Source organism: Falco naumanni, chromosome 2 (genome assembly GCF_017639655.2).
Source record: "Falco naumanni isolate bFalNau1 chromosome 2, bFalNau1.pat, whole genome shotgun sequence".
Classification (NCBI taxonomy): Eukaryota; Metazoa; Chordata; class Aves; order Falconiformes; family Falconidae; genus Falco; species Falco naumanni.
Genome location: NC_054055.1, coordinates 115,386,394 through 115,410,379, shown reverse-complemented (window position 1 = coordinate 115,410,379; position 23,986 = coordinate 115,386,394). Strand labels below are relative to the sequence as shown.

At 43.2% G+C, this 23,986-nt stretch overlaps 2 protein-coding genes and 2 long non-coding RNA genes across 5 annotated transcripts in view; 2 read left to right on the top strand and 2 right to left on the bottom strand.

The window, feature by feature from the left end:
* RCSD1 (RCSD domain containing 1) overlaps positions 1-1,189 on the bottom strand; it is a 36,078-nt gene extending 34,889 nt beyond the window's left edge. Inside the window, exon 1 of one of the 2 annotated variants that reach the window (XM_040582996.1) lies at positions 984-1,189. In XM_040582996.1, coding sequence (XP_040438930.1) covers positions 984-989 — 6 coding nt within the window. In that variant the 5' untranslated portion in view covers positions 990-1,189. The remainder of the gene's footprint in view (positions 1-983) is intronic. The other variant, XM_040582994.1, reaches the window with a different exon arrangement.
* Positions 218-2,441, top strand: LOC121083075. The gene is made up of 2 exons (XR_005826231.1): positions 218-823; positions 1,620-2,441. It is a non-coding gene; the product is annotated as an uncharacterized LOC121083075 (long non-coding RNA).
* A 531-nt stretch (positions 2,442-2,972) lies between these two features.
* On the bottom strand, positions 2,973-4,661 carry LOC121083192. Its single transcript, XR_005826270.1, has 3 exons — positions 4,607-4,661; positions 4,260-4,441; positions 2,973-3,041 (listed from the first exon to the last, which is right to left on the bottom strand). It is a non-coding gene; the product is annotated as an uncharacterized LOC121083192 (long non-coding RNA).
* Positions 4,662-9,695: 5,034 nt separating this feature from the next.
* CREG1 (cellular repressor of E1A stimulated genes 1) lies at positions 9,696-15,644 on the top strand. Its single transcript, XM_040582993.1, has 4 exons — positions 9,696-10,020; positions 12,041-12,160; positions 13,365-13,549; positions 14,019-15,644. Coding segments are annotated over exons 1-4 (582 nt in total). The 5' UTR covers positions 9,696-9,744; the 3' UTR covers positions 14,020-15,644.
* The last annotated feature ends 8,342 nt before the right edge of the window (positions 15,645-23,986 follow it).

Genomic DNA, 23,986 nt, shown 5'->3' with positions numbered 1-23,986 from the left:
CTCTGGGAAAATAATATGAAGTGTTTAGTAAGATCTGTGTTTAGCTGACAGAAATACTGAAAGTCCTCTTTCATCATCTGAGGTTTTGCCAATGTTGCAATCACCTTTCTATCTCCCGTGCCCCTCCTAAAAATAAATATTTTTTTCCTTTGCCACTTGAAAAACTGTTAGAAAAGCTAGTGAATCCAGTCTGACATGAGGGAAGCAACCACCATCACTTCCATTTCGTATGAATGGGAAAAAAGGCAAGGGGCAGTGAACTGCTTTGCCCAAGAGGGTGCTACACAGGAGAAGGCTTGGATTTAAATGCCAGGGAAGCTCGACTCCTGTGCACCGGCCGTGTGCCCACCCCGTAGACATGAGCTCTGACTCTTCTGAAGAGCGGGACATGCAGCATGGAGGAAAAGGGAATACTCCAGGGGTGTGCTACTCATTTACCTTGCCAAAGCAAAGGATCTCAGGTCCTCTTTCCCAAACCAAAACACTATCAATAACAAAAGTGAGACTGCTGAGTCCATGTGGAACAGGGACACACACCTCTTGGGGTCCAAATTACAGCTGCTGCTGCATGGGTTGGGTAGGTATCAACCCCAAGGAGCCCGCTAATCCTGCATGGTTTGTTTACTTCTCCTTATGTTCCCATTTTTACTGAATTCTTAAAATCTCCTTTCAAACTGATACCTGTTAAAATTTAACTCTCCCACCTCAGAGACTAAAAAAGTAAATAGCAGTCCTTCCTCGTTCCCCTTTCACAGATGTAATTTCTCTCCACACCATCCCCCTACTTTCCAAATCTGGACTAAAACCTGCAGAATATTCTGAGGTACGTAGCAGAGTCTGGGGTGGAGGGAAAAAGACATTTATCTGAACCTCAGCAAAAGAGATATTTTGAGCTGCCTTTAGTGAGAAATTGCTTTGCAAGGTGGAGCTAATGCAGATTGAGGAGCCAGTCACAAGCTAGTGGAAATAAAAGTTTTCTTTACCTCCATGTCCTGCAAGAGAGAGGTGTCTTCAGGGAAATCTTTCTTCCCCACCCCTTTCCCTCTTATCTGTGGGAAAACTTCAGCCAAGTCAGAGCAAAGTCGTGCCGCTGTGGAGGGTAGGTAATATCCAAGCTCCGGCTCAGCTTGAAAACTGACAGAGCCCAGTGAGTGGCCCTGCACTACGAACAAGGAAGAAGGGCGGGTGGGTGAGAGGAAGGGAGGGAGGGGAGAGGAGGGGGAGGCCAGGCAATCAGGGTTTAAATTTAGACACAAATCTAAAGAGATACTGTCTTTCCCGGAGTGCTGGGCTCATGAGGCAGCAAGCAGCAAACTCTGCTGCTGTGCTCAAACTTGGGGACACCACACATGCATTTTCCCCCTTCCTTTCTTACTCCCCCTTGTATTTTCTATCCTCTTATATTTTCTATCCCCTTATCTTCCCGCCCTCCCCCCCCCCCCCCCCCCCCCTTTTTTGCCTCTATTTTTCTCCATTGCTTGCCATTGCTCTGCCGGTGTCTCTCTCCCCTGTCCACGCTTCCCTCTCCAAGTCTGCAGGGTCTCTTCCTTGTTTATTCGTGAGGAGGATCTTTTTTCCTCTAACTGCAGCCTCACTTCTCTCTTCCTTCTCACTTTTAGGTAATTTCAGTCAGCTGTGGACCGTCTTTAGAGCGGTTTGAGAGGCAGAAGAGGAGCAGAGCAAGGGTAATTATTGTGTTTGAACAGAATTTAAGGAATCAACGTCCTGGTGCATGGCTGGGACTCCCAAGGATAGCAATAGTATTGATACTACTGTGCTGCTGGGTGATTCCCTGAGACATCAGGGCTCCGCTGCAAAGAGCACTGCACAAAGGTGGGCACAAGCAGAGGGTCTCCATGCAAGGTGTCACTGGCTAGCTGTAAAACAGGACTAACTCTTTCCACGCCGAATTCATGTCTCACACTACCCAGTCAGAGGTGCAGAATGTTCTCTACCTTCACAGGGAAGGGCAGATTTGTGCCCTGGAAGTGAGCAGCTTTGATGGTGGTAGAAAAATTCAGATGGGGAAAAAATAAGCCTCAGGAATGTTTTGCTACAGTTTCTCTTTCCATTCAGATCACAGCATGGTAAACTAGACATCTCTTCTAGCAACTGTTTGCACATGCTCCTTCTCAAGAATTTCAGTCCCCACCTCTTGAGAGCAGGGTGGTGCAAAGGAATTTGGAAACACTCCCTTTGTCTTCTGCTGGCTTCCTTGCCTTGCATGCAGCTGCAAAATGACACAATGTCATGTCGTCATTTTGGGACGATACCTCTGGGGCAGAAGAGGGTTAAAGCATCTTTTCTAGAAAGGCATGCATACTTTTCCTTTGCAGTGTTTCACAAGTCCATGCTGGCTACTGCAGAGGACACTCCAGGATGGATTTAAATGTAACCATCATGATATCCCCGGTTATTGTTACCAATAAATTGTCTCAACATAGTTGTTCTTACAGTATAGTAAACTCTTGCTGTACTGCATGTTTAAGGACTTCAGTGGAATTAGCAGATTTAAGTCATGATCTCATTATCTCCCAAATTTAATATACAATGATTACTTGGTCCTGAGCCAAAAGAATGGTAGGCTGAGTTGCTGCGATCTGGAGATTGGGTAAGAGGACTAGTTACTGTTGCTGAAACACTGGATTAGTTGAAACTCCTCGGCTGCAAGCAGCCAGAAGATGCTGCAACTATAGATATAAGAAAATAGATCAAAAAAAGAAATATATTACTTCTTGATTGGAAATCTTATTGATTTCTTGAAGCCCTGACAACGATAAGCTAGGAGAGGCGATAGGAACTGAACTGTGAAGGAGGGTGAGGCAGGGAGGGCAGGGTGCTTTGGCTGCTCCTGCCCTGCCTGCTGTCAGGACAGAAGGAGGATTTCATGCTCAGGGATCTCACTGTGGGCATTGGTCACAAGTGTAATTTTCAAGATGTCTGCCATATAACAGACCATCAAAATCACATACCTCCAGTGGTTGCTTCATGCTGCTCTGGGTCTATTTCAGTATTTTCTTGCTGCTTTCAGGGGTTGTACCCTGTGGATGAAACTGTTTTGTTAGGTCTACAGAAAAGGAAACTGCTAGGCAGAGACAGTATCACTTTACCCGTACCAATAAAGCAAAGGTAGTTGCAGCTGCCCCACCACAATTTTTCACTCTATTTCTGCTCCCAAGTACCTCACCACAAGGCAAATCTTTTCTGCCAGCAGGATTCTCAAATGCCATTGCTCTGAGCATGGTACACAGTACTAAGCTTAATGCTAAACCTTTCTTCCTGAAGGAGAAAGGAGAGAACGCACAGAAATACAGTGTATGTTTTTCTCCAGACAGGAAGCCTTGCGGTGGGGATTTGCTCTAGACTTTCTCGTTTCTGGACTGACAAACACTAGAAAATCTAAAACAAACAACCCACATGCTTTAACTGCAAGGACTTGTAACAAACATTATTAAGGGAGGTTATACTGAGGAACTAGGTGTTTTGCATGATGTGCATGTACAAGGATGGATGTGAGGTATTTTAGAGTGTGGCTCTGCATCACCATGTGTATCTGTTTACAGACCTTCTGGGATATAGCAGTGTCTATGACACTAGTTCATATAAGCAAAAAAATGTTTCTACATCTGTTCTGCTCAGAAGGGGAAAAACGCCATCATCACAAATGCCATTGAAACAGACTCTAGGGGGAAATTTCGTTTGAGGGAGAAAAAGTTACAGTGGAACCCTGGATTTTGCAGCTTCCCAGCTGATTCTTTTCAAGACATGAGAGGCCAAACCAGCAAGTTCGCTTCAGGCCAAATGGCTGGCACTCCTGCTACAGGCAGTATATAGGTGAGAGCTGCAAAGATATCCTTCATCCTGTCATGCCAGCAAAGAGGTAGCATAAATAGTTTGGTCATGCTTAGAAACACCATGCGTAATATTTGCTGGCCTCTTGTATCTTGGCTATGAAGTATGGACCATGGGGCCTCCATAGGGTGCTACATCAACAGAAAAAAGATGCAGGGACATGGCAATTCTTTGTTCAGGGGCCAGTCAGGAAAGAAAACTCCCGAGGGTATCTGAAACTTGGAGTCTGGTATTTGTGTCCATGCAGCTATCTCACTCGGGTGTGTCTGTCTAAGCGCCAGATCTGGGGAGGTATGTTTGTCAGGGTGGTGGACGAGCAAAGGGTGGAGGGAGCTGTGGGTCCCTGCAAGACAGATTGAAATTCTGTACTTTGTTAAGGCATCTGTTGAGGGTTTAGTAGAGCTCACCTGTCAGTGCCAGTAGCTGAGGTTGTTCTGTCCATCTCTGTGTCTGGCTTTGGTTGCTAGTATCCACATTGTTTTCCTGAATTCATGCTATTAACCAGCAGCTGTTACCATGCTGGGCTTTTGACTCCGTGCAAATGGGGTCTCAACCCTTCCTGTTCCCACTCAAGCAACTCAATCCTCAACTGAAAAAAAAAAAGGGGAGGTAAGTTAACCACAGAAAAAAAAGCATTTGCATTTCAAAGATCAATCAACTCTAAAAGCCAGCATCCTGTTTTGGTTGGGTTAGTTCATCTGACAGGAAGCAAACATGAACAGTGTTTTCTATGGGAACTCTGTTTTGAACCCACCGTTCTGCTGTGTTCTGAAGTATCTGCTCCCACCAACCCTGCCTTTGCCCCCCAGCGTTAAACTAACCCTGTGGATGCTAAGCCTCACCCTCCTCTTCAGGGAGTTATCAGCAGGAAATGAAGTCAGCTGGAACACTTTGTACCATCAACATTTTATGCTCTAACTCTGCAGCTGCAGTGAAGAACGTCTGAGAGCACACACGCGCGCACACACACACACACACACGTGCCAGCATCCGTGCATACACATGGACCGTGTGCCAGGCACAGTGCACCTCTGGGAATTGATGTGAATAGGAACACCCCATTACCAAAGATGCTTGAATTAAGTAAAAGGACATGGTTATAAGTGATTCTTGCCAAGCTGCAGTGGACAGGGAGCATGACACTGTGTGTATTGTGCGGTGCCCACATAAAAAATAAGTGACAGAGATTAACCAAAAGACTGAATCATTTCACATGTTTCTGACTGTCAGCCTGTGCCTGAGTGCTAACATCATGGTTCAGATTAATCAAGCTTCTTAACTGCCAGGCTCTGGGCAAAAGCCTGTCCCTAAGCAGAGTAAAGTTAGGAAAATGCTATGCTATACTCTACAGGGAGCATTCCACCTGCAATGCTTGCCTGAGTGGCTCTGCTCAGAGTAATGAGATCACACTGAGGTAACCACCCTCATTCATACCAGGACACCTGGGGCTGGTGGGCAGTGTATACGTAGTGTCATCTTTTGCAGAATTTGAATTTCTTTGGAGAGCTCTTCTTTCACTGCTGATCCACCTGACCTAAGAGAACAAACTGAGCTGGGTCATTAAGAGGCATGGCTACATCCCAGTATATTAATATAGTGATGGGACAAATATCAGGGTCAGCTGCTGACAGCTTGCTTCTAGATTGAAGAGTTCCTCCACCAGTTACTAGTTTTAATGCACAAAAAGGCTTAATAAACAAATAAAAAGTTACAGTCAGATCATGGGTGGATAGGGTTTTGATTTTGATTATGATCATATTTTTGATTACATTTTTCTCAGGCCAGTCCTACTGCCCATCTTTCAGTGTCCTATAAAGTGGTGTCACAGCTGGCCCTCACAACAGGTTCCTCCAAAACAGCATGCAGCCCAAGCTCTGACTGAACAGCAAGATTTTCTGACTGAAAATGGAAGAACATTTCTGGTACCTAACAGGTTACACAGAGAGGAAATTTGCCTTGCCACAGCCTGTGTGGTAGCTGTTAAAACGGTAAAAGGACTTTTAGATGAACACCAGGCCAGCGCTGCCTTCGTTTCACCTATCTTTTAAAAAATACCCTGATGAAAGGGTCAGAAGCTAAGTTCCCAACCAAGCTAATCTGGGAACTTTGAGGATAAGAACAAATAAACACTGCCTGCCTAAGCATGCAACACCTTTTTGTGTTCAGCAAAGGTCTGTGTTGTGTGCCATTTCCTATTAGCAGTACACTGCAACGTTTGGCAGGGCTGACACCTCCTCAGGAGGATATCTAACCAACATTTTTAGAAACAATTTGCATGGTGGGTCTCATGTGGCACAGAGCGTTGGCACTTCAAAGCACTGAGTACTTCAGCTTTTGCCAGAGCTGACTCACACAGGTCAGTCACTTCTGTCAAACACAGTGGCAAGTGACTTTGATCACTCTGGCTGTCATTTGGATACAGAAAGCTGGCCTGGCTCAGAAATCAAGTGCTACACAAAGCGATACTGCATGGCCTGCAAGTGTTATCTGGACAAAGAAAGGTTTCTGCTCATGGACAGACTGCTGCTTGATCTAGACAGGAAGCCTGGCACAGCACGTAGCTAGACTGTGCATGTGAATAGAAATCTTGCCCTGTCCACCCAACACCCATGCTGTCTAAAGAGAGTTGGCTCAGGGCAAAACCAGCTATGAAGAGGGCAGACAGAGCATGATGATACACTAACCATGATGGAGACCTTGCCCACTATCTGGCTAAAATACAACTTCTTCAGAGACACAGCCCCCAGATTCAGCCTGAGGATCATCATCTGTAAATAACACCGAAATTAAGATTGTTCCATGAACTGGCCAACCCCTCGGGGAAGTAAACTGGCTCAATCTATGGTAGGATATTACTGTCTGTTCACCAGTTTTTTTAATGTAAATAAGCCATGAGTTGAAAAGGAGAACTAGTGGTAACAATACTTTCTTGACCTTATTACGCAAGGATGCTGAGAGCTCCTGGATGTATTGCACCACAACAGAGAGAATTCTTCTCCTTTCTCTGAGATCTAACTAAGGAAGTGAGAAAGCCTGGATATTTACTTCAGATAATGCACACTTTCAGAGCAAGCTGAAGGAGTTAAAGACCTTATTCTTCACCCTACAGGTTCACACCATGCTACCCATCCAAGAAAGAGAGGACAAAACGAAGCCCCCTTCCTTCAGTGCAATGTGCAAGACAATCTATATGCTGCTGTGCACTGCCCACTGCAGAGATTACTCAGCCTGATAAATCCTGTTGTCCGTAGCAGAGCGACAGTGCTATTTGCTTCCATCAATCCTGTTGAGCGCTTAATTCCCACCAGACCCATCAGCCCAAATCCCGCAGGCTGCTGGGGTTGGGCAGCAGCACCCCTCGGTGGCTGCTGGCAGGGACGGCTGTGGACTTGCAGCAAGGACGAAGGGGCAGGGGAAGGTTAGGAAAACTTGGCAGACTTTGTTTTCTCTTAGCCCCTGAGATGCCACTGTATGGTCCCTCTGCGAGATTCACTTGGACTCTCCTGCTGCGGGGGCTCCCGTAATGCACACCCTTCCTAGTGAAGGAGGGATGGCCGCATTCAACGAATGCATACATCTAAACTCCAGAACATAAAGGCTTTCCCCCTTTCTGCATTTTCTTTTTCTGAAACAAAACAAAATAAAAAAGCATTGCCAGCTCTGCTTCCCACATCCCCTTTATCTTCTTTCCTTTCTATCCTTTTCTTTTGCCCTGTGGCACATGATGTTACTTCCACATACTCTCCACGGCATCCCTTCCTTCCTGTTCTGTCCCCACCAGCCACCATCTGTCTGCTCCTTGTCACCCTCTCCTGCTCCCCGCTGAAATCATGCACCCTCAACCCCCTGCTACCACTTGTCCCTTTGACTGCATCAAGTAAATACTGACAGCTCCCAGCCCCCAGGCTCTCAAAGGGATGGACTGCTTGAAAATGGAGAGAAATTCTGTGTATTCATGCACATACATGTTGGTGGGGAGAGAAAAGAGGAAGCTATAATGTCTCTGCCTGTTTCAGCTGGAAAAATCTCTAACAAAAAGTTTGCTGCACTTTTTCTTCCTCATCCCCTTCTCTTTCCTAAGCCATTGGGATCCTTTAGACCATTTTTGTCCCTTTCATCCATAATCTTTTCACTCTTGCAGAACAGCTCCTGTCTTTTTCCCTTCAACACACTCCACTCCTGCCCTTCATCTAAACATGTTGTATAAACCTACATACATAAAGCCAGTCTTTTGCAGTTTCTCTTCTTTTGTAACTCACTCCTGCTCTGTTTTTCACCTTAACGCTCTGCTCTGGAATACCACTTGTCCTGTACCACAAACAAGGCTGGTTGTCTTGCCTTAGCTGCTGGAGCCGTTGCTTGCTACTCACAAGTTCAGCTACCTACCCGAGCTAAATGGCTGCAAATCAGGGCTTCAGAGCAGCATTCCCGCCCCCCCCCCCCCCCCCCATTTTCTCCTGAGGTAGGAGAGGGCAACAGAGAAAGGCTCTGTGTGTCCATGCCCAGGGGTTTCTGCCTGCGCTCTGCAGACAAGGGGAATATTGGAGGAAGAAATTATTTTGTTCTGCCTGTAGACAACAGGATGGTACATTAACAGTGGGGAATGGATGTGTGGTGTGTTTTCCTTCCTGGGTTCAGCACAGCAAAATGATTCATCTGGCCTGCTGCAAGCTATGGGTGCTGCGGGGCACAAGTTAGTTGGGGTTTCTCAGTGCTCTGTTGCAGGGTATGTAGTGCAAACATACTTGTAAGACTGAAGTGGACAAATGGAAATCCACCATCTTTCAGGAAAAGCTGAATCGAGTCTCACTATTACCGCAGTATACAAATCTTTACAAGGCAACTGAGCACAAGGTGATGGATAAAATAAGGTATACCTCGGTATTTCTGTAAGCGATGCATTGAAGGCCAGGAGGTTGTTCAACTAGCAAAACCGAGTCCTGTAGAAGAGATGGCTTTGACGTATATCCTGCAGTTTGCAAGGGATAAGACTTGAGCTGTGCCTAGTGGCAAGCAAGCTTTACAGTCCAAAGAGTTCCAGGTAGACCCTGCCTGCTGTAATTAAAGGACAAGGTTTCCCTCAGAGAAGGCTGGGCCACAAACACCCTTGGTGACTCAAAACAGCCTGGGGCTGGTTCATGAGGAAGGCTGAGCCACAGACTCTTGTGGGGACACAGAAGCAGCCTTCTGAGCTGGATTTAGCAGCAACCGGGGACAGCGGGGGTGCCACAGCCCCTCTTTGGGCTCGACGGCCCTCCCCGGCCAGCCACACCCGGGGCAGCGCCAGGGGCCGGCCGCCACTGGGCACCTTGCTGACACCACGGGCTGGGCCACCCAGACCTTGCCGAACAGGACGAAGGGTGCCAGAGCGTGGGCGCAGCCATTCTGCGGGCCTGGCTCCCTCCAGCTGCCCGCGGTGTCGCCCCACAGGTCCCGCAGCCGCCAGCCCGAGCCAGATTCCTGTCAGAGCCCCGCGGCACCCCGGCCCGCCGTAGACGTGACGGGCCCCCCGCGAAACGTGATTGGCAGAGAGTTCTGAAGGGACCTTTCATTGGCTGCTGGGCTGCTAGTGGCTCCGCCCCTTTCCCGCCCCTCCCGGCGGCGAGGCAGCGCTTGTTTACAACCGAACAGCTGTGGGGATTGTCCCCGCCTCCTGGCAGCTCTCATTGGGTGAATACAGTGGACATCGTGAGTCTATTGGCTGGCAGCGGGAAGGCTGATCTCCCACTCGTAAAGGCTGCCCGCGGCGCGCTCTCGTTGGTGAAGGTGAGCGGTCAGGGTTGTTCCGATTGGCGGAGAGCAGAGGGGCCCGCCCCTCCCTGCGCGGGGCCGGGGGCGCGGGGCCGGCTGTCGCGGCGAGCGCAGTCGGTGCCCGTTGGTGGCCGGTGCGGGATGGCGGGGTCGGCGCTCCTGTGTGCGGCGGTGCTGCTGCTGCTGGCGGCCGGCGGGGCCATCCCGCCGCCGGAGGAGGCTGCGCGCATGGCGCGTTTCGTCCTGCACAACTGCGACTGGGGCGCGTTGGCCACTCTCTCGGCGCAGGACGGGCTGCGCGGCCGCCCCTTCGCCAACATCTTTTCCCTCAGCGACGGGCCCCCGGGGCCGTTCAGTGGCAGCGGCGTCCCCTACCTTTACCTGACCGACATGGAGATCTCCGTGCAGGACTTGGAGGTGAGGGGGAGCGGCTGGGCCGCGGGCAACGGCGAGGCAGGGGTTTGCCCCCTCAGCCGGCCCACAGGGGGGAACAGGGGGGTGTCCCTGCAAAATCACCTCAGGCCGCAGGTATAAACCGTGAGCCCAGTGAGGGAAACTTAAAGCTTAGAAGCACACAGGCGGCTAATGCAACGTCATATTTTTCCTGGTTGCCTATGCTTTTTCATCCCAGTAGCAAGTGGTGCTTGGAATTTCTTTTGTAGGCCCTCATCAGCGTTTTCTGAAGGCAGTGTAAGGGGCGCTGGCTGCCTGTGCCATGGCTGGCACCTCACTCGAGAAGCCCGGGGACAATAATTAACCCTTAAACGTCTTAAACATAAGCAGTGCCGTCTGTGGTGACGCTTGGCAGGCCTAACAAGTTCCTGCTGAGCTTTTGGTTTGAAAAATTGTGAAGCCGCTCTCTGGCAGAGCAAGCAGCTGAAGCTTCCAGCAGCACCGAGCAGGGCAGTGAGGGGCCATGGAATATTTAAACAGGGAGAACGTCACAAAAAATATCAAAAAGAGTGGAAGTTGGTAGTGTGGGACTTGAGCAAAGGCTCCTACACAGGCTACTGAAGGAATAGTAATTAAATCTTGATAAAGGCAAGAGCACAACGACAGGCAGCAGAGTGGCATGTAACAGAGTGTGTGTAATTGGTCTTGTCTTGTGTCTCTGGCTTGGCTGTGGTCAAGAGAGAGTTGACTAAAAAAGCTAGGGAAATAGCAGTCATATGCCTCCTTTGTTAGAAAATGTTTGTTCTAGTAATATTACAGTGTTAGTAAATAAACACAAAGTATGAACAACAGAAACTACTCAGGCTTTGTTTCACTGTAAACCTTTTTTGTTTGTTCCTTATCAGGTTTTAGTCCGTTACATTAAAATAGGTTTTCTACAGCACTTAGATACATAATTAACCTATTGATCTTGTATAGTATCTCCTTTTCCACCCCAGCTACAGGTGTGTTTTCAAAGTAACATGACAATCATAATATAAACTGCTAATGAACGTTTTCCTTCAGAAGGCTCCTCGGCACATGCTTACTCTGCTGTTACAGAGCAGAAACATTTGACTGTGATAGTCACGCATAAGGGAGACTGGTGGGAGGACATAGTGCTGAGTAATCATGAGTCAGCTGTTTTGTAGTTAAGCAACTTCCTATCTGTCAGGTGGTTGCTCCTGTTTCATCAGTTCGGTGGTATTCAGCATAGTGTTTAAGTGACTTTCGGGGGTTTCTTTTTGAGATGAACTCTTTTTAATGAAATTTCCCTAAGCATGTGAACTTCCTTTGCAGGGAGATGATGAACTTTAGTATGTGATGTTCTGCAGTAGGCAATTCTGGTTTGCACCAATACTTTTCAAGCTGTGTTCACCAAATTAGTTTTAGAAAAACAATCAGATACAGATTCTTTGATTCTTCAAGTTAGGCATCTTACTTAAATACTCAGGATTTTTTTAAAACCTAATTTTTAAAATTAATTTTAAACTTCCAAAGAGCTGACCGGTTTGGGGGCATCTAGGAGGCTTGTTTTGATGGGGGAGTGAAGGTGGGTTTGTTTTTGTTTTAACTAATTTTACCAACAGTTGTGAAACTGTTGGTTACCTTTTCAGTAACCCTTTGTCCTTCCACCAGAATTCATAGTCTGTCCTTGTTTTCTGCACTGCCCTGTATGCACGTAAATTGGAAGATATCATCATTTAAATGTGAAATAGCTAGACTGTATATTGAACATTGAGTTCCAAGGAGTGCTGTTTTGTGAAGTTTGCATTTTATTCTAACAAACTTCAGCACGCTTCTGAACTGGGCTTTCTTTCAGATTTAGAGCTCATCTAAGTAGGCTTCCAGATGTAGTTAGGAAAAGATGATGACAGCTGTGTTTTTTACCAGTAATACTGAGCTGAATGAAATACTGAGAGCTGAAAATATGGTGGCTATGACATTTTTCTTGCAACTTATGTAAAACTTACATAAACTTCTTATCTTACTACTTGCATTTCAGATCAATTCAAATGCCTCCTTAACTGTGTCTTTGGCACAGACTCCTTACTGCAAGAAGCACAGATATGATCCCCAAAACCCGCTCTGTGCTCACATAATCTTCTGTGGGAGTATTGTAAAGGTAAGCAACTGAAAGTTGACACTGGACAAGATTGCATGCATCGAACAGTGTTGTTTAGTGGATGGAGAAGAGAAAGCTTAGAATTTCTGTGCAAAAGTACATGAAGGGATGTTATGTGCTATGATACCAGAAGGCTATCTCATAGTTTGTGTGCGGAAAATGCGATTACCACTTGATATTTGCAGTTCTGTTGGCATGTCTTTAGCAAGGAGCTTGGGAGAACAATACTGTAATGAAGACTTCTTAGTTTCAAAACAGGTCTAGAGGAACTTAAGACAGTTCTCTTGTGAATGAAGTGTGAAGGTATTTTCATCTCTTTTGCTCAGTTCAATTCTTTGGTCTGTGCAGTGTGACATGCTTCCTAAGCTATAAAGTTACAGGTATTAGAGACAGAAAAAGTGCACTGTATTGTTTGGTGGCATTGCTGCCAGGGCAGTATTCTTCCATGCACCAGTACTTTGGTGTCCTGTAGAAGGCGTTTAGAGCTGCATGTGTTAATCATTGAAGATCTTAATCCCATTATTGAGGATAATGATTGAGGATGAGGACTAATCATCAATACTCTCTCAGGTATTTGAAAGTTATGCTCCAACCATCCTTTAATTGCTTTCAGGAGTTTCTCATCAATAATGGAATTGTTTTGTAATTAGTTCCTGTTGTACCATAGCCAGAGCTCTAACTTGTTGATTTTGCCCTTTAAACATTTACACATATATATATATATTAAGTGCTGGCACACATTTCAGCTTCCCTTCTCTGTAGCTTCTGTTATGTCATCCTATTTGTGTGTGTGTGCATGCGTTTGCACATGTCTGAACACAGTTTGATCTGTTTGTGTCTGAGTGAGCAGGTGCAGAGGAGGTACAATTACACTTAAAATGTTCTGTTGTAGTAATTCAGCAAGAATCAATAGTTCTCTGTTTTGTAATTCGTTGAAAGATTCATTCTTATGTTGATAAACTATTTTCTTGCTCGTGCTTACTTTAAAAGCATCCTTTTGATTTAATATTAAAAGCAGCTGCCTTGGAGTTTTTGTGTCTCATGTGCAGTTGTACACCACAGACTTGTGTCACAGTTATTAGTCCTTTGGGACAAGACATGGCTAAACTCAAAAGAGCACACTGCAGTCAGTAGTGGCTTTCTAGCTAAAATTAGTCTCCACGTGTCTGTATCTTCCTGTAATGTATTGCTGGTTATCGTTTAGGTGAATGATTCAGAAGCAGGCTTAGCGAAAAAAGCATTATTCAGTCGCCATCCTGAAATGGAAACTTGGCCCAAGGATCATAATTGGTTCTTTGCCAAATTCAACATCACCAATATTTGGGTCCTGGACTACTTTGGTGGATTGAAAATTGTGACGCCAGAAGAATATTACAGCGTCAAGCCTTAGTAAGTACTTAACTCTCATTGTATTTGGAACCTGTAAAACTTCTCCTTATTGTCAACAGTATATATTACCTGTCTTCTTTTTAATAAACATTTATGTATTTTTCCCTAAGTAGTCTACTGGATACAGTGTATGAAATCATGTGTTTGAATAGGGGATCTGCCTACTTAATATCAAGTATAGTATCTATGGAACTATCTCTGAGTAGCTACACTTGTACCTCAGCTTAAACACAGTAGTTAAATAGTTAAAAATAGTGAGACTTCAGCATTTATGAAGCTGTATTAATGGGATTGCAGCAATATTGCTTAACATTTTTGTAACAATTGCTTTTTAATCTATCATTACGACACTGAAGTATAGAGAAATTGTGTTCTATTGTCTACACAAAACTAAGTCTTCAAACCTTTGAAATACATTTTAGTGCGGTCAATGCTTATATATTCAATTTCTTATTCTTACTCCTCGTAGGTGGAAGAAGATCCTTGGTGATGCTGATATACAAATAAATTACTTTGGCTGTTTCACGGAAGATTTATTTTTTTATATGTATTGTAGAGCTGAATTAATAATGCAAAAAATCAAAAACTTTGCATTGTTAATGAGCTTGTATAGTTCTACTGAAGCAAATGTAAATTCTCACTAACACAGTTTTAAACATGTCATACTCAAAAATCTTTGTGCATAAGCCATAACTAAATTTTACTCATTAAACATGATTTGGGAAAGATCTCTCTCTGTTGGCAATCTGCTCTCAGAAACAGTGTTTACTGGAAACTGAAGGATTAGTCCAGTTCTAAACCTTACAATGCCTTAGTTAAGTAATACCTGTCTGTAAGCACTCTCCAATTTTATTTTTAATACCGGTTTAGTTTAGATCTTTATGGCAAAATGCTACAGGATGGCTCAGCTGATGATGGAATGGAAAACATTGCTTGTATTACAATGGCAAATGATATGTATAAAAGTTCCCAGATTCTGTTAAAATTTTTTTTTTTCATGCTAGTACACTCACTCCTTGGAGCCATTTTTCTATTTTGCTACCTACATTGAATGTGCTATGGAATATAATTGTGTTTATGCAAACTGTACGTAAGTCCTTGGTAACTCTTCAGCTGGCAGTGGCTATGTGCCTTGACTCTTTAATAGAAGCAAGGTGGCAATACTTAAAGAAGTATCTGACTTCATAGGAGTAGTGATTTGTAAATTCAGTGATAATGTTACAAAGGGTATGTGTGTTCTGATCAGGATTTTGAAGTCTTCAGCTTTGTTAGTCTGATGAAGTTGCAATGTATCAGCTTTTATTACCCTCAACAGTAGAACCGAGCAGATACTTGGTTTTGGAAGCCTTACACAGCAATTTTGGGTTAGTAATGCAGAAGTGAGAAAGAAGCAATACAGTATGACACAGATGACTCATGACTTGTAGAGAATGAAAAGTGATGAAAGGTGTGCATTATTAATTGTGTTAAAATAAGCCACACATAACCATAAAAAAATAAATTAACTTTTTTTATATCCTCTCATCTCCCATGTGTTAAGTTCACAAATATTCAAAAGCGATTATGAACAATTAAGTTGATTTTACAATGAGCAAATATTACCTAGTTGGCAGAGTAAAGAATGTGAGAATTTAGATTCCTTAGAGGCAGATCCATATACAGTACAGTGGAATTCATCATATCAAATGATCTCTACATCTTAACGTTGTATTATATCACTATTTTTCTGAGATACTAGAATGATTTTTTGAAAGTATTTTTGATGTAACTTACTAAGTTTTCTTTTTCTGCAAGGGGGGGGAAAAAGGTAGTTGTTACCATATCAGATCCATGCTGTTCTACTCTTTGAAGATTTAGGATCAAGAAAGTATAATATTGAAATAATTTATGTTGACTAGATAACACTGACATAAAGTATGAAATGGGAAAATACTTTTATATGAGGCATTTCAGTTGTGACCTCCACATGATCCTCTGGCATGGACTTGATCTTTACCATGGGGACACCTGAATGCATTACGTGTTACTTGATAACTTCTGATGTGTGAGACTGATGTTGCTGAGCTTTTGTTCAAATTAAAATATTTTTTGACAAGTGGTGTTGAGTGTTGTTTATAGCATAATAATCTCTTCCTCATGCTGTCTTTTGCACAAGCACCCATTGTTCAGAGTTCTTGTTTTATTGTCGCTCTGCTGTCTTTTGCGCTTGCTAGAATCCATGGTGAAGCACCTCTGTTACACCTCTCTCTTCCTCCTTGGATGAAATCGGCATCTTCATGTTTCACTTTCTGTATCTAATACAGTGAAATGGAACAAAAAATAGTAACTGGAGTTCACTAGCGTGAAAATTTCACATTTCGCTAGAGTGACAATGAATACAAGGCAGCATTATTTGATTATTTCTTCTGGCTGGGGCTTCTGTGTTTCTAAATGACTATATTATTGGCAGATGGGTGTTCAGCCATCTCTGGGAAAGCATGGCTTCATCGCATCTTAACAGTTGCTTGGGAAGACAAATGCCATCGCTCTGAACATTCCCTCCCTTCCTTCTTTTCACCAGCTTTTATTGCTGCGCGTAATGTCCAGTGGTTGGGGGTAACCCCTTGCTTGGTTGGGGTTAGCTGTCCCAGCTGTGTCCCCTCCCAATTCCTTGTGCACCCCCAGCCTGCTCCCTGGTCTTGACATTGCATAACATACCAATGTTTTGGTTATTGGTTATCAACACTTTTCATCACAAATTCAAAATATAGTGCCAAACAAGCGCCTATAAAAAAAAAAAAAAAAACCAAACTCCATCCCAGCCAAAACCAGTACAACACCTTTAAAAGAATCACTTTCCTTTGAGGGTTTGGTACAGAGTAAAGCTTGTTTTGTTTTAGGGGTTTTTTTGGTTGTCATACTGGATTTGATGTTCCCATTAGTACAGATTCCAAAGTCTTTTCTGATTGTGAGTGGAAGGGCTTTTTTTGGTAATAATCTTAAACAGTTTTATACTACTACTGCATTTTATTGGAGCAATTTTAGATATCCAAATCTCTTTACATGTGAAATTTGAGAGGACCACAGCCAGGTGTTTCTTTTGGATAGTGGTGAAAACAGAATGGTTAAGCTACATATACAGAGCTGGATTTGGGTGTTAATCAGAGAAGAGCCATCTGGAGTTGTTGTATCTATGCACCTCATTGAACACTTGGATAAATCTATTTTTGTATATAGAAGTGGAATGCAAAGCACAGTAGGGTATCAATCATACTAAACATCTCCCTGTTTTTCTCCCTTAGTAATAGGTGTGTAATGTTAATATCACTAATTCAGGAAGCTCATCAGTTCTTGTACTATTTTTCCTAACCTTTTTTTCTTCTCCCTGTGTTCATCTTTGTTATATTAGTCTCATTCAGGGATTTGCTTGTGAGCATGTTTCCTTTTCTCCTAATATCCAGAAGCAATACTGTAGCTTAGAATAGAAGAGGCCGAGCATAAGAAATTAATACAGCCGTAAACAATGAATCAGCGTTTTGACTTCTGACGATGTGTATCTTCTACCACGAGGTGCTTGACGTATCTGAGCATATTCTAAATAGTAAGAAAGTCAACCTCCATACCTAGGAAGTCAAATATCTCCATTCATAGGTAAGAATCTGAGACACAGGATAACCTTAGGCACCTCGCTAAATCACAGGATGTTTGTTAGTTGGGAATCTAATTGGGATAATCACAGCCTGTCTCTAATGATATAGTTATGTTTTTCCTTCATCTACTAAACTTGCTCATTGCCACCTTTGTGTTTCTACTTCTTGATTTTCAATTTCTTTCTTGTGTTTTAATGTAAGACTTGTGCTCAGTAGATTCTTGCAACATGCTACATCATTACAGAATGGAGTTTATGTATATCAGGTATAAGTTTAATTCTTTATTTAGTTCTGCCTGGAATTAATTTCTTAGCCATTTAATATTGCATATATGATCTTCACAATAAAACAGAGGTAGCTCAGTCAGAGTATTAGATTAATACAAAACGTATTAATCATAACTTAGTGGATGAATTTGTTTTCAACAGGTTTTTCCTGAACAGCAACGCACTGAATCCAGTAAAAATAAAATAAACCGTTATCTTGTTACCGAACACAAGAGGGTGCCATAGGCTTACTTTCGGCTTGATTGTTAAAAGTTTAATACTTCAAATTGGTTATTGAATTCATCATAACTCAAAGACGCTGGAAAAGCATACGACAGGGGGCATGATATGAAGAAATTCTTTTTCTCCAGTGCTTTACATTATGAATGCTTTCCTCCATAAATGTGGCAGCCTGCTAGCTGTTAAAAAAGAAGCATTCATCATTTTTTTGTGTTTTGTAATCATTTTGTGCTATGGAGTGCTCAGAAGTAATATCCATGAAAATGATTTAAAGGTTTTTAAATTAAGAAACTCTAGTAAAGGAAATGGAGGCAGGTGTAGAACGCCTTGGAACATCGACTGGGAGCAGACACCTCCAGACTTGATAGTGTTTATTTCTCTCAGTACTTACTGACTACAAGATTCCTAAGCGAGGGTGTTCATTAGTGTGACAATGCTTTGGCTTACACTTGTTAGCTGAACTAAACCACCTGATTCTCATTTGTAATTTCCAACAGCTAATTAATCTTGTTGGACTTGGATTATTTAAGTGCCCCTAACTCTTCTCTAATGGCTTGGGCTGCTTGCCCTGGCTGTGCAGGTGTTTGGGTGGTGAGGCAGAGCTGGGAAAAGCCTTCTTCCAAGCTTCTGTTTGCCTGGGGGCCCTGCTAGAGCTCAAGCCCTTGCTGCTTGCCTAGTCCCACTCACCTGACCTCAAACCTGCCTCGGTAGTTGACCCTGGTTGCTGCCACCCACCCTGCTTTTCTCATCCAGGTACTGTGAGACTGTGTGTCTTGGTGGCGAGGCCACTGCCCTGCGGAGCACTGGGCCCTTGGGGCTCCCCAACAATTGTATTCTCTCTGCTGGGAGGCTCAGGCCATGAGCTTCTCGTGCAAAGCTCTTGGAGGTGCTTCCTCGGCTTTTTGACTTCAGAACTTTTCTATCTAGAGGCTTCCTCAGAGTTTCTGTGTTGAATATTACAGTGTAATAAGATTAGAGTGTAAGACTCGTTTGTTCTGAGTGTAGTGGTTAATGTTCTTTGCAGCATGGTCTTCTATGGAAACAAGGCTTAGGTAACGTGTTGTCTGGACACTTCTGTCAGATTTTTTTTTTTTACTGTGTTGAATTTTGATTTGAAACAGGTAGTCTGACCTTGAAGCTGCAAATGCCTATATATGTCATGACAATTGAAAGGTCAGGAGAGGAAACAAAACCCAGTTCACGTATATTAAAAGTACAGAAGTAGTGGTTTTTGAGAATTTGAGCTTCATTAATTGTGCTGGTTGCAAAGCTGCCTGGAGTCTTCTGGCTGACTGAGACCAAGTATGCAGTCAGTATCCGAAGTGATGAAATTTTGTATTATTTAGTGCATGTTTTCCTTTTAATCAAAGAACTTGATAGCTGCAGTGATTGTTCTGAATTGTCTTTCTCTCTAGTTCTTCATATCCTAGATAAAAAAGCCTTAACGGTTCCCCGCTACTCTTTGCTTCCGATTTCTGCAGCTGTTTGGCTTACTTCTGTTTAAACTACAGAAATTATATGCAAAAGAGAGACTTCCAAGAAGTATTAGGTAGTATGTATGTAATTGCATATGTAAATGTGTATATTTATGTGAAAACATTGAAGATACTTTGTATTTCTATGCTGCTTTATGCTAATATAACCTATTAAAAGTAACTCTTTCTAGACTGAAATGAAGCAACTGCTTAGAGATAAGAAATACAGAAATAATGGCACAAAACCTGCAGTATACAATTATAAGGAGTTCTTTCCTGTCGTCATTTAGCCGAAAACAGTTGTCTAATTAAGCATGAATTAGATTTTTTTTATTTAAGTGCTTAAATGAATTTGGTTAACTTTCCCCCAGATAAGCATTTGAAAAATGCAGAAGAGGTATGTTTTAAGGGTGAAGAGGGGAAGAAAATAAAAGGAAATGAAGATACTTGTCACAGGTCTTACAATTTGGCTTCACAATACTTTTATATTCATGAAAGACATAACCTTACTGATCCATTATAGTCTGTACAGCCATGCAGGAAGATTCTGAAGGTACTCTATAGTTAAAAATAACATTTCCAGAATGTGTGCTTAGAGGTTAAGTCCCAGATTTTTCTACACATACTGTATGTAATCAGGGAGGCTCACCTGCAATTAACAGGTGAAAATATTAATAACGTGAGAGAGAGTAACCTGACCAGCCTAAAGGAAAAGAAGCTTTCTGCTTCCTTCTTAACATATGATGTAAGTGGTTGTCTCCAGTGCATAAAAAAAGAAATAAAAATCCAGAGCAGATCATAAAGGCTTCACTGGCTAGGAAAGAATTCAACATTACAGATTCGGTAGTCTCAAAACTGAGTATTCAGAGAGGGTGCATTTTAACTTTCTACTAATATCTCCTTTATAGGTTTCCAAACCCCATGTTGCACTGAAAATTTTAAGACTGTAGTGGGAACGGGGAACTGCTAGTCACAAAACCCCCAAAATAATGAATAGGATTTCCTTCTTACACTGCATCGGGGCTTGTTTATCATCTCCCATAGGAAACATACAGGGCAGTGTTTGTCTTTATAGTATTGTATAGGTGCCTGGGATTTGTTGGTTTTTCTTGTTGGATGTGGCAGGATTTCTATTTGCACAATGCAGCTGCAAGGAGTAGTGACAGTCAAGTGCTTTTTTCTTGGAAATGTAGTATTTTCATACACAGAGGGGAGCAGTTATAGCAAGACCAGCTTCTCTTGTCTCCCTGTTGGGAGCTGCAAAGCAAGACCTGTAGTTAGACACTGTCTTCTTTCCAGCTCTCCATTTGCAATGCTGGCAAAAGTGCAGGGCAGGGACTAATCCTCTTGGAATGCAGCAATTACCACTAAATAAGTATTAATTGCTGCATTCCAAGGGGATTAGCACAGTTGAACCCAATTACAGCAAATCGAGGCTTCACTGTAAGGCACTACAGTACATTGAAATGCAATGAAGCAATGTAGGACTGTCAGTTTGCAACATTTTGTCAAGAAAAACTGTGGGCTTACACACTGTAAACAGCAGACTTTCTCTATTGAGTGTATTAGTCGAATGCATGAATGGCGTGCATTGCTGGAGGCTGCAGTTTTCTCACCAGAGAAAATTGTTGCTTATTTAACACCCATTATCTTTGTGTGAGCGTCTCCAAAAATGATTTTAATACTTGTAGAGTTAGTTCTGGCACTACAGCTGTCACTCCCTGCTGGATCAGGGGCTAGACTCTGCAGTCTGTCTGGATTCTCCCATCACTAACGTTGGCCAGCTCCTCCATGAGGTGATGTAGGAATTCATTTTGCCTGCAAGTACTAACTGTATAAAATAGGCTTAGGAGAACTTTTGATAAGTGACCTACTCTCAGTCCCAGCAGTCTGCCGTGATGATTACAGGAAAGCTCTCTGCGGTAGCAATACATGAGCCAGAGGGCAGTGTGTAGTTATTTTTTTTTTAATCCTCAGCTTGTCTGTGGTGTGGGTTTGTTTTTTCGTTTTCATTTATTTCCTGTTAAAACTGCAAACCCTGATGCTATGTTTTTGGGTGTTTTTTTTTTTTTCATAGTACAGCCAAAGCATAACCAGTAAGCATGAAAAGGGGATGCTTCTGGGGATGAATCAGCCCCTTGCATTAGAGCTGTTCCAGAATTTCTTGTGTCCGGAGAAAGAATGGTATATTGATGCCCAGAACCAACTGAATGCATACCTTGTCTGTTTTTTGAAAGATATTACCCTTACAGATAATGAGCTGCACCTTAACCAGTGTTAAACACAACTGAGTTTTACTTGGGGACCACTTCAATTCCCCGACCCATTCTGTTTCAGGAACCATAGATCAAATCTTGCAGTCTTCCCTGTGTAGGTAATTCTTGAAATGCACTTTCCTCCACCCGTATGTTTAGATAAAGAGTCAGGTTTAGCAGAGAGCTTTTATTAACCCAGCAGGGAGGGTTTTATGCCTCCACTGTGGCCTTGTCTGTATTGAGAAAAATAGCCGCTGGTTCAGCTGAACTAGTGTTGCCATTCATTTCTACTCCTGTGTTAACAAAGTTCTTGCAATCTGACTGAAGTGAGTAAACTGAAGCATCAGTATGGTTTGAACTGTTGGAAAATCCAGTGCACATATTGATATGGAGAAATAGTGTGAAATGGGGACAATGGACATCGATTGTGATTGTATATGTCTGCTCAAGGAATGTGGGTATGGTGAGTGGTCATGGGTGCGGTGTCTGGTCATATAGGCACACAGCTCTGAGGAGACAACTACAGTTTTGAGGAGACGCCTGCCCCTCTTCCTCTAACAAAGGGGAGACAGGGAGACGCCTGCCCTTCTTCCTCTAACAAAGAGGCTATTTAAAAAAGAATGAGAAAAGGATGAGAGATATTCCAATGCTATCTAGAGGGAGGGAGTGCTAAGTCTCCTTGCTGGAGAAGATCGGATGGTCACAAGAACATGAATCACCTACAAACCTGCAAGACCACCACATTCCAGGCAAAGGACTGATAAGCTAATTAACATACGAAGCGGGGTTTAGGTAACGAATATGTATAGGCGTTAATTGAATATTCATTTGTTTTATTGTATAAATGTGAGATGGTTCGTCACTTCGGGCATGCACGCTTGTGGAGGAGCGATCCCCTGTGCATCTGCGTGCAATAAACATACCTACTTTATAACTTTCGAGTTATAGAGTCTAATTCCGCACATAAATGAGATTGCCTAATGCGCAATATGGGCAGGAGGTGCTGAAGTTTTTACTGTGCTATGTAGTTCCTAGAGATGCACAGACCAGATAGACTGAAAAGGTGACACTGAGCAAATAATTCCTCGTTGTGTGTGTAATTGCCATCTGTACGAACACAGAAAAGCTTTTTCCTAGAGAGGAGACCACTTCACCGTTTCTATTCTCCTTGACTGCATGTGATTTGCATGTCCCATGCCGTGCATGTTCTGAAAATAACCCGTAATACAAGCATGATTGTTCTTTGGTATACTTTCATCGTATTTAGATTATAATCATAAGCTTGCCTTTTTTCAAATGCTGAGGGATGGGGAGGAGACAATTTCTAGGGGTGCTATATGCAAAGCCTTATTTTGAGTCTACCCACACTGCTAACTGAAGTCTATATACTCTGTTTCTCTGACCTTTCCCTCTCTAGACATCAAAATACACTGGCCCAACTGCTGTTCTCCTGGTGTGCCTACTGTTGCCATTAATCTCCCGTTCTTATACAGCTCTTCATTTCATTTCCTTACCTTTGGCCTCAACTCTTTATTCAAAGTGATAATTTGCTAGCTTTCTGCCGGAGGGAGAAGCTATGATCAATAACAGGAGGAGACAGGGGTCAGCAGAATAGTAATGAACAATGCCACTTGCTCCTCTGAAAATACTGCTACCCAAAAGTATCAATAATCAGTACGATATTATTTTAGCTTTTGGAAAAGGCATCAGTGAGATTTAGGCAGCCTGCAGCGGGAGCAGGAGTCTTTTTCCTCTCACTAATTCCTTATTTCAGCCAGCCTTCTGTTACACAGAAGGGGGGAAGGAGACAGAAAGGGCTTGATCTGGCTCACATTGGAATATAGACCATGCATCCAAGCGCAGCCGTTTCTGGGACTAATGACTCCTCGTTCAGGTTCAATGCATGGCAGCTCTCGTGGCCTGTGCTTTGCCTTCTGCCTGGTGGTGAGTCAGAGCCCATCTCCAGTCTCCCCTTGCAGCTTTTGGAGTAGAAGAGCCACAAAGGAAACCCTCCCCAAAGCCAAGAGAGCAGCAGCTCAGCAGCACTGTCTAGGTATCACCAAATGGCATGTGGCACTAGGTTTGGGGTATTGGAGTAATACTAGTGCCTAATAATTTTGGTATTGACTGGCAGAATATATAATATTAAATAAAAGGATAATACTATTTTATCTATGTATTAGTCTTCATTACTCCAGACAGCAAGGTGATGAATTTCTTGGTCTCCTTCTTCCAAGAACTTCAATTTACTTTGCTTTCAAAAGACTATAAATCCTACCTCATATGTGCAAAATAACTCTCACCCTGCCAGCTGCCCTCTTACTATTGGGAAATGGTTATCACCGGTCCTGTTCCTGTACCTGCTGGGGTGCACATTCTTCTTTCTCTTTCTTTTCTAAGAATTACAAATGGGGGAAAAAAAACCCCTGAGATACCTGTGCTTCCTTCCAGCCTAAGGAAGTATATTAGTAGTTTTACTATTGTGAACAAATCGCCAATCTTCTGTTAAGCCAGTTGTATTTTGGTGAGGGAGGGAGGGGAGCGGCAGCAATGAGCTTTAGGCTTTAAGGTG

What these genes read in the sequence shown, in the direction of transcription:
- CREG1 (XM_040582993.1), top strand. Translation starts at nt 9,745, where the DNA reads ATGGCGGGGTCGGCGCTCCTGTGTGCGGCGGTGCTGCTGCTGCTGGCG. An exon ending in TCTCCGTGCAGGACTTGGAG is followed by an intron (nt 10,021 to 12,040) that starts GTGAGGGGGAGC and finishes CTTGCATTTCAG; the next exon opens with ATCAATTCAAATGCCTCCTT. An exon ending in TCTGTGGGAGTATTGTAAAG is followed by an intron (nt 12,161 to 13,364) that starts GTAAGCAACTGA and finishes GTTATCGTTTAG; the next exon opens with GTGAATGATTCAGAAGCAGG.